The sequence below is a fragment of the Glycine soja genome, chromosome 16 (assembly GCF_004193775.1).
Source record: "Glycine soja cultivar W05 chromosome 16, ASM419377v2, whole genome shotgun sequence".
Taxonomy (NCBI): Eukaryota; Viridiplantae; Streptophyta; class Magnoliopsida; order Fabales; family Fabaceae; genus Glycine; species Glycine soja.
The window spans coordinates 5,736,306-5,746,651 of NC_041017.1; the positions used below are offsets into that span (position 1 = coordinate 5,736,306).

General features: G+C 33.2%; 1 protein-coding gene and 1 pseudogene across 1 annotated transcript; one reads left to right on the forward strand and one right to left on the reverse strand.

The window, feature by feature from the left end:
- The first annotated feature begins 4,015 nt into the window (after nt 1-4,015).
- Nucleotides 4,016-6,187, forward strand: LOC114391104 (annotated as a pseudogene).
- Nucleotides 6,188-8,333: 2,146 nt separating this feature from the next.
- LOC114390322 (putative calcium-binding protein CML23) lies at nt 8,334-9,162 on the reverse strand. Its single transcript, XM_028351023.1, has 2 exons — nt 9,062-9,162; nt 8,334-8,848 (listed from the first exon to the last, which is right to left on the reverse strand). Exon 2 carries the CDS (start codon nt 8,836-8,838, stop codon nt 8,416-8,418), a length of 423 nt encoding a protein of 140 aa, XP_028206824.1. The 5' UTR covers nt 8,839-8,848; nt 9,062-9,162; the 3' UTR covers nt 8,334-8,415.
- Between the last annotated feature and the right edge of the window lie 1,184 nt (nt 9,163-10,346).

Sequence of the window (10,346 nt, forward strand, 5' to 3'; positions counted from 1 at the left end):
ATTAACCTGCAACGAAATTTCCTCTGGACAGGTGAAACACAACCAAAGAAAATCTCCTGGGTAGCCTGGGATCAAATCTGCAAGCCAAAGCATGAAGGTGGGTCGGGGGTGAAGTGTTTAGAGATGTTCAGCCTTAGTCTACTCTCGAAGTGGAGATGGAGGTTGCTGAATGATAAGTCTGCAATATGGTGTGGTTCGCTGAAATCCAAGTATGGACAATTTAATGATTTACCATATGAAAATCTACATTCTTCATCTTTGTCTTTATGGTGGCGTGATATCATGAATTTGGATGCTAAGATATCAATACAACAAGGGTGGTTTTATAATAATGTAAGGCTTAGAGTGGAGAATGTGGTGACAACTAGGTTTTGGACGCATAGATGGTTAGGGGAAAACACCATGAAGGATTTTTTCCCCCACTTGTTTTCCATCTCAAAGGATAAGGAGAGGTTGATTGCAGATATGAGGAGTTGGGAGGCTTGGCACTGGAGGTGGTCATGGCGATGGAGAAGGGCTTTGTTCGTGTGGAAGGAGGAGTTATTATCACACATGGAGGTGTTGGTGAAGGACTTTGTGACTAGAGAGAATATGGAAGATACTTGGGTCTGGTTAGATGATGTAGATACATTTCCAGTTGCATCAACATACAAAAAGCTGGAAATGATATATTATGGGGGTCCACAACAACAACAACAACAAGCATCTTGGTATAAGCTTTTTTGGTCCTATAAAATTCCTTCCAAAGTTTTGACTTTCTCATGGAGGCTTCTTCAACAAAGAATCTCAACACGGGATCAATTACAAAGAAGGGGTTTGAACATTAATATAGATAATTCTTGTGTCTTTTGCAATGAAGCTATGGAAGACTGTCATCATTTGTTTTCATCTTGCAGAGTCATGGATGACATTTAGCAAGAGGTGTATTGGTGGATGGGAGTTTCGGTGGAACCAATACAGTGGATTCTGCAACATTATGAATTTATAAGAACCTGCTGGAGTGGAAGGAAGGTGAAACCTGTTAAATCTATCTTATGGCATGCAACTTGGTGGTGTATATGGAATTCCAGAAATGCTAATATCTTCAGGAACTAGCTGGTGGAACCAATGGAGATTATATCACATATCAAGGTGATATCGTGACATTAGGTCTTGTATGGAATTGGAGTTAAACCTAGGATTTTCTTCTCTACATGGTGTAGTAATCCTAGGGTTAAGGTTTGTTTGATGGACTCACAAGTCTAATATTTGTGTGTGTGTGTGTGGGGGGGGGGGGGGGATCATGCACAGGGGTTTTGGTATCCCTACTTTTATGATTTGGATGAACATTTATGGTTCTATTAATATCAATAGATATATAATTTGTCTTCCAAAAAAAAACCCTACGACTACAATCAATCATAATTTATTAGAGTTTGATTTACATCTTATTACTTTTAATGCATTTTTTTTGCATGATATTAGATTTTATTTGATGGTCAATGATAAAAAAATATTGAAGATGATTTGATATTATTTTCCCACTTTTTTGGCAAGTTAACCTGCAATTTTATAATTTACTTTCATTTTTCTAATTTTTTGTTTCTTTTTAAAAAAGCTTATTTGAATTTATACGCAAACTAATTTTACTTTATGAAAAAAAGTTTATTGCATTTTTTATTATATTTTTCTATAAAAACTTATGGAGAAGTTTATCTAAACGGATGTAACATGTCAAATTTTTAGTCACTACTTTACACCACCTTATTTCCAGTTGTGTCTTGAAAGTGGAGGAAGTAGTTTTCTTCTTCTTCATGGAAGTAGCTTTTTCTTATTATCTAAAACTCGCCTTGTCCCATTGCAAATTTTGCAAACAAAACATAACACAATTCAAAAGACACCTATTGTCTAGTTATTTTACAAGTCCAAACGAGGCAAATATATAGGGTTGCCATAGAAAGTTAGATCGAAACCTTGTGCTTCATATCAAATAGCTTTTGAAACCATGGGGACCATTTCTTCCCGGAGTCCAACCCTAATCCCAACCAGAGGATTAATAAATATTAATTTGTGCAAATATACTTTTCAGAAGTCATGAACTTGGACAATTAAGTCTTTAATCCTATTCTCCCCCTAGGTTCTCAACCTTACCAACATTGTCGCACTTGGATTTGTTTAAAAGGCTATGCATTATTTTAAAGTTAATGATGGTCTGCATGGACTTAATACATAAATTAGTCAATCTGCTAGCTAATCTTTACCCTCTTTGTATGTAAGTACTCCTTCGTCTCCTATTATAATTATCTTTTAAGGTAATATATATTTCTTAAAAAATACTATTAATTACACAAATTACGATAATATAATGATTTTTTTAAATCGTTAATAGAAAAACTTAGAATGTAATTATCACACAAAACATCATAAGGTGGATTGATATTTGTCGATAATAAAAAAAGATAAGGTGAATTGAGTCATCTTAGTCCACCAATCTGCTAACTTGGTAATTTGGTGGGTCAAAGATAACTCAAGATAGGTTGACATGCTTCTTTTTTTAACTGCAGGAGGTTGACATGTTTAATTACATTTTCTTCTTGTTTTTAAAACTTAATTGTTACTTAAGATTTATTAGAGTTTTTTTAAGTGAATGCTAGCATGCTAATACATCAGGTATGAGCCATAGATCCCAACTAGATTGAGACTAAGACTATAACCAATCATAATTTATTAGAAATTGATTCACATTTTTATTGCTTTTAATGATTTTTTTTTTTTGCATGATATTAGATTGATTAGATGATCAATCATAAAAAAATATTGAAGATGATTTGATATTATTTTCATTTTTAATAAGAAAAAGAATTATATATTAACCATATAAAATTTTTTACATCATTCAATCACAACTCACAATGTATGATTAGATTATTAGATTATTGATTTTTATAGTAATTATTTTAAAAGTCATATCAATAATTATTTGTTATTGAAGGAGAATATAAAATTATTTTATATCATCATTACTTTTGACAAATTAAACTCTTCTTAATTTTTTTTCCCACTTTTTTGGCAAGTTTTTTTGCTGAGTTTCTTTTTTGGCAAGTTAACCTGCGATTTTATAATTTACTTTCATTTTTTTTTAGTTTTTGAGATGAGTTATATTTTTTTGTTGGTGTACAATGATTGTATTGTGGTTAGTATGACCTCATGTATCCTACTTAAACTTTACCAGTAGCTGAACCTATGAGTTATATTTTTCAACTTACTTTCTTTGACAGGTCAATCAATCTGTCCCACCCCACTTAATGCAAGTTGTTGAAAGCATGTTGAGGCAAGTTAGGCCATTTTAATTACCATCCCTTGGTGATTTCTCTGAAGTGACAAAAACAAACTGAAAAAAAACATTCAAAGTGACAAATAATGTGCAATGGAGAAATTTCATCTCCTGCATATATGCATGACATGTTAAAGAGAGACCCCAATTCCTCATCCTCACATGCACAAGTAGATGCAAATAAAGGCAGGTTTGAAGCCCTAGGAGCCTCTAAAAGCAGTCAGTTATAAGAGTGTTTGCTATAGTCACCTGAACAGCTGGAGGCAGCGCCAAAATATAGAAAAATAATAATAATAATAAACTTCGTGATTCCCAATACTCTATTCTGTTATCTTTTGTTTCAGTGATTAGTTATTATTATTTTGATTTAATTATTTTTATAATTTTTAAATTTATTCTTTTTAGTTTTTATAATTAATAAGTAAATTTAATAATCTTAAAGTTTATATTTTAATTTTCAAAAGATTTTCGCGTTAAAATTTTTTAACCAATAAAGTTTAAAAAAAATTTGAAAATTAAAATATAAACTTCAAAAATTAAAAATTTCACATATTAAACTTAGACTAAAAAAATCCATTTATTAATTATAAGAACTAAAATAAATAAATTTAAAAATTAAAAAAATTAAATAAATATTCATTCTCCAAGAGAGTTAGTATTAAAAAAATAAGAAAGGACCTTCTTCTTCTATTTTAATAGGCCATGTGCACAGTAGAAATGATCATTGCATTTCACATGAAGGCTTTGGTTTTTTTCCTTGGCTCTTTGTCCCCTCATTGGGCAAAGACGTGCTAAGTTATGAGACAACTTCACCTGATTCCTCTGGCAGTGGCAGCTACTACCATTGCATTGAAAATGTTTCACAGAACCAGTGTGAGACATTTGCACTCTTTTTCGCAAACTCTTACTACTCTCTCTCCAACCTCACCTTTTATTTGGGACTAAACAAGTTTGTGATTGCACAAGCAAATGGTTTCTCTGCAGACACTGAGTTCTTCTCCCAGGACCAGCCTCTTCTTATACCTATTCATTGCAAATGCATAGGTGGTGGCTTCTCTCAGGCTGAGTTAACCAAAACCACCATCAAAGGAGAGAGCTTCTATGGCATTGCTCAATCACTAGAGGGTTTGCCAACTTGCAAGGCTATTAGGGACAACAACCCTGGTGTGTCACCTTGGAATCTTGATGACAAAGTGAGATTAGTTGTTCCATTGAGATGTTCCTGTCCATTTTCATCTCAAGTTAGACCACAACCAAAGCTTCTTCTTTCTTATCCTGTAAGTGAAGGTCCTTTGGTTAAGCCCAAGGAACCCAATACTGGCTTTCAAACAACTAGCATCCCAGTGACAACAAGTCCACACAAGAAGTCACCAATGTGGAAGACTGAATTGTGCATTGGTCTAGCTGGTGTTGCACTTGGAGTCTGCATTGCTTTTGCTGCATTCTTTTTCTTCATCAGATTGAAGCACAAGAAGGAGGAAGAGAATTCATGCAAGGAAGGGGACTTGGAGCTGCAATATCTGAACCAAAGTGTGAGAACCACCTCAACTAGTGACAAGAAGATTTCATTTGAAGGGTCTCAGGATGCTCTTGATGTGAAAATTGTGGACACCGACGCCGCCACGCCGCGGAGGAAGTTGTTGCTGGATACATACACCATTGAGGATGTGAGAAAAGCAACTGAAGATTTCAGCTCAAGCAATCACATTGAAGGGTCAGTGTATCACGGTCGTCTGAATGGAAAGAACATGGCAATCAAAAGGACAAAGGCAGAAGTAGTAGTGTCAAAGATAGATCTTGGCCTTTTCCATGATGCAATTCACCACCACCCAAACATACTTAGGCTTCTTGGAACTAGCATGTTAGAGGGGGAGCAGCAAGAAGAGTCATTTTTGGTTTTTGAGTATGCCAAAAATGGTTCATTGAAAGATTGGCTCCATGGTGGACTAGCCATCAAGAACCAATTCATTGCTTCCTGCTACTGTTTCCTGACTTGGAGCCAAAGGCTCAGGATTTGCCTTGATGTGGCCAGTGCCTTGCAGTATATGCACCATGTTATGAATCCAAGTTATGTGCATAGAAATGTAAAGAGCCGGAACATCTTTTTGGATGAAGAATTTGGTGCCAAGATAAGGAATTTTGGTATGGCTGGTTGTGTTGAGAATGACACTGAGGACCCTCAATTCTATTCCACTAACCCTGCCTCTTGGAGTCTTGGTTATTTGGCACCTGAATATGTGCACCAAGGTGTAATTTCCCCAAGTGTTGATATCTTTGCTTATGGGGTGGTTTTGTTGGAAGTTTTGTCTGGTCAAACACCTATAAGCAGGCCTAATGAGAAGGGAGAAGGATGCATTTGGCTTACAGATAAAATCAGGTCCATTTTGGTGTCTGAAAATGTGAATGAACTAAGGGATTGGATAGACAATGCATTAGGGGAGAACTATTCATTTGATGCAGCTGTGACACTTGCCAACATTGCAAGAGCTTGTGTGGAGGAAGACTCTTCTTTGAGACCAAGTGCAAGGGAAATTGTTGAGAAGATATCAAGATTGGTGGAGGAATTACCACAAGGGGAACATGACGTGTTAATGTGTGAAAGCTCTAGCAAACCTCTGGTCATGGCAGTGGGAAACAATCTTGAATAATCCACCTATCCTAGTTTTTGGCCATCATACTACATCCTTGTTGATTTCAGTGCCTAGAGGCAATTCCTACCTAAAAACTTCTATTGCTCTTGGCTCTTGGCTCTTGCCATGTACTTGGTCCTTTTTTTTTATGTATCTAATTACCATAACAAATCAGAATAAGATAGAAAACTGTGTTCTTTTTCTCTCCCAGGAGATAAAAAGAGATACTATGTAACAAAATTATTTAGTCAGAGAAGTATCTTTTATTTTCCTCTATCTCAATGTTGATATATGCTCCATCAAAGACACAGCTAGTTTAACTGATTCAACCAAAGATTAGCAATTGTAGATCGAGAAAGATGAGAAAACCTGATTAATATGTAAATTATACTGACATTTTTGTCATTATTCAGGATCTTGGCATAACTCTGGAGGCATAATTTACTTGACCATGGGGACCAAATCTACTTATGAACATAGCTGCTATTGATATCATGTATCTACTTATGTAGTAATTAAATTAATCAAGTTGAAGTGGTCGTATATGATTGGAATTTGGAACACGCAATGCTGGCCAAAAGCCTGATGACCCTCTAGTAACTAATCTGTCAGACCTTTCTATATATGGAAAAGTTATAGCATGAATGCTATAGAATCACACTCCAGCAATGCCAATTTCATTATGCCTTGCCCATCATGAATGAAAAGAAAATCTAAACTCATCAAGAGTAATACTGGGTTTGGTAGAGAGGGATAAAGAAGAATGAAAGTGTGAGGAATAAAAAAAGAATAAAAAGGAATGAAAAAAGTTGAAAAAAAGTGGAAAGTAGGATTGTTTGATTGAAATAAAAGAGTGTAACCATGAAAGATTTGAATTAAAGTGATTAGGTAAGTAAAAAAAAAATTAATGATTAACCAAATTTTCATTTTATCTCAACACAAAAAAAAAAATGTTTCGGTGACTGTTTGATACAAAAGTATTGTTTTTTACTAATTAAAGACATATATAATCCATTAAGTAAACGGCATAATCAATTATATACCTTAAGCAAAGGGCATCAAAGAGCAATTTCCAAACAAAGTGAAGGCATAATAAATTATAGAGCATAATTGATTATGGCACAAATTTGCAACTCGATTTCATTCTTCAGTGGCCATATAAACGAGGGGGTGATGGTTAATTTGGGCAACCCATGATAAGAGGTATCAAACTTACTTTTTATTGTTTTTTCATACTCTTTCACCTCTTTTTTGGGATGAAAGTGGGGTGACTCAAATTCGTGTGAGGCTCCATAATTTTTTAAAACTTCCAACTTTGTGTTTCACCTCTAACAAACACCTTTCTCTTTCATCTTTCAACTATTTTTATTACATACTTCTTTCACCCTCTTTCATTCATCAAAACCATACACGACATAAAACTAATAACCTCAAAAATCCCAAAGCCTTCAAATGGATCACATTCTTCCTCAATAATCTACATTTTTATTAGGGGACAACAGTTACATACATCATGCATAGCACTAAATAATTTCAATTTCAAACATGTTACTTTTCATTTATACTTTTAAATTTCACTTGAATTTAATAATATCCGTATAATAAATAAGAGATCTTCTCATTTTTAAAGAGCCGGAGAAATTACACTTTAATGTTTGGAATAGATACACTCTTTTACTTAATAGAGTTGTCATTATATTTTATACATGATCATTTTCTTTTCTTAACGAAAATTTAGGTTAATTGAATCTCGAGACTCACCGTAATAAAACATGTCTTAAGACTCATTAAACGCTCATAAAAATATTTATTTATCAATAAAATTTTAAGATCCTGACATCGATAGCAAAATTTGAACTTATATTCTTGTGAGATATGAATATAATCTTACCAATTAGATCAATCTTTATTGGTTACATGAATGTCATGTTTGTTACCATGATTATACAAACTTATATATTTATTTTGTTAGAAAAACTTATACTGATGTTAACGACTAATTCTTAAATATAATATTTTGAGATATAATAAACTTAATTGAGGATGTGTTTAATTTATCTCATTTTAAAAATAACAGTTTATTGTTAGTAGTATTTTTATTTTAAGAAACAAATTTATTTGTTTCTTAAAAAATATTTATTTATAAATTTAAACAAACTCGCACATTATTTTTCCTTACATAAAATTATAAGTCATTCCATTAATTCCTTTTGAGTAAAGTGCAGTAGCATAGGAAGATCGCATGCTGTGACTAATGCCTAGGCAAGCAGCATGCATGATTCGATAACCATGCCAGCAAGAAAATGGGTATGAGAATTATCTCTTCAATTCAAAATTTAAATTTATTTCTCCCACTCTTTTCATTTTATTTCCTCTTAAACAACAAGAGCTAAAAAGTTAATTAATAAATAAATAATCAATCACTAGTAAAATTAAAGAACAGGGGAAATTAACAAATCAATACACACATTATTACAACATCATGACCTTAAATTCATCGAAAGTGAGCACCCCATCTCCATCAAGATCAAATCTAGCAATCATAACTTTACACTCATCTAAGCTTCTAGATTCACCTAACCTACTAAGCATCCTCTTAAGACTCCTGGGTGTGATGCAACCACTCCCATCCATCTCATACCTCTTAAAAGCCTCCTTCAAGTCATCCTCTTTCTCTTCCTCTTTCCCTTCCTCCAAAAACCTCACAAAATCTTCAAACCCCACCAGTCCATCGCCGTCCCTGTCGAGCAATGTCACTGCCACCTCCGCGTCCTTCTCTGACAACTCCCCGCCAATGGCCTCCACGCATTGCCGGAGCTCTGACGGCGATATCTTGCTGTCTCCATTCTCATCAAATTGGTTGAACACACGTTTATACTGGCTTAGCTTGTCCATAATATATAACCTTACAATGCAATTTTATAACCAAACTTTATAAAACATATAGACATAAATATGTGTATAATAATATGTAACCCTAGTAATCAAATAAATATACGTTTAATTTACACTTGAAATTATTATGATACGCATTCCAATGCAATCCAACGAATAAAAACAAAAATAAAAGTTCTGATACTTTTATAAAAGTACTTTTGTCTCAAAAAAGATTTTTCACCTGATTTCTAATCATGCACTTGGATGTCATAAGAAGAAAAGAAGGAGCATGCATGCATCAAAGAAATTAAATCAAGGGTGCTTGAAAAAGGAAGATGAAATGGGAGAAGGTATATATATTTGATAGTGGTCAATGCCGCGTGGCGTGAGTTGACCAAGTAATATATAACTTGTACGACCAAGTGAGAACAATAGAAGATTCTGGTCATTTACGAAATACTAATGAATATGTTTGTTTTGCTTCTTCTTCTTTTCCATTTGCGTGGGACATGAGGAGCCGCCTAAGACTCTTAATACCACACAACATGCATAAGAAACCCAAAAGTCTATTTATTAGGGAAAGTTGATAACCCACTTTAGAGGAAGTTTCTATGGAAAATAAGTTATGTCCTCCTGCCTATTCTCCTAAGTACGATTCATGAAAGATCCAAAAAGTCCTCTTTCACTAAGGATTCAGAGACACAGTTTTACTTTTCACATATTATAAACACTATGATAAATATTTCTCTTTCAAACGTGATTTATTCTATACTTAAGAATCAATAAAAATTCAATATTAGGCATTTGATTAATGACACAGGCCACCACAAAAACGTGAACAGCTTTTAACAAAAAAATTAAATCTTAATTCGTCGTGTTACAAGAAATTAAGGCCTTCGTCAACGTTGAAAGCGCATGTTTGTGGGGGCGAGGAAAATATTTATATTTTTGGTTTTATTGACTGTCATAGTTAGGTTTATTAATTTACATTATTAATCATCCTTAGTGCTATTTTGACGAGAGAAGAAGAAACGGGGAAAAAAGTAGAACGAAAATAAATAGTTGTATATTTCATATTGGCTTGAGGTCCAATTACTCTCACTTTTCTTTCTTCTTTCCAATTACCCCACTTTAGTGGAACTTTCTAGAAGTTAAAAAATTAAAAAAATTAAAAAATTAAAATCATAATTTTTTAAAAAATAAATGATCAAATATCTCAATTAAAAAATAAAAACACTAAAATTACATATTTAAAAAGAATAGAGGACAAGAATTAAACTTTAGCCTATTTATTCACCGAAGACTTTGTTGCTCCAGTGCGTATGCGTGACGTAAAAAAAGCTTGCATTTAAGTTCATTAAATTTAATAGCTATATATATATATTTATTTAATAAATATAATAATTAATCCTACATAAAATATCAATTTATTTATATAAACATATAAATACTAATATTAATTAAACACTAACTTAACACTAGTTTTTAATTCTATTTTACTTATATACATAAATGTTATATTATTC

What these genes read in the sequence shown, in the direction of transcription:
- LOC114390322 (XM_028351023.1), bottom strand. Translation starts at nt 8,838, where the DNA reads ATGGACAAGCTAAGCCAGTATAAACGTGTGTTCAACCAATTTGATGAG.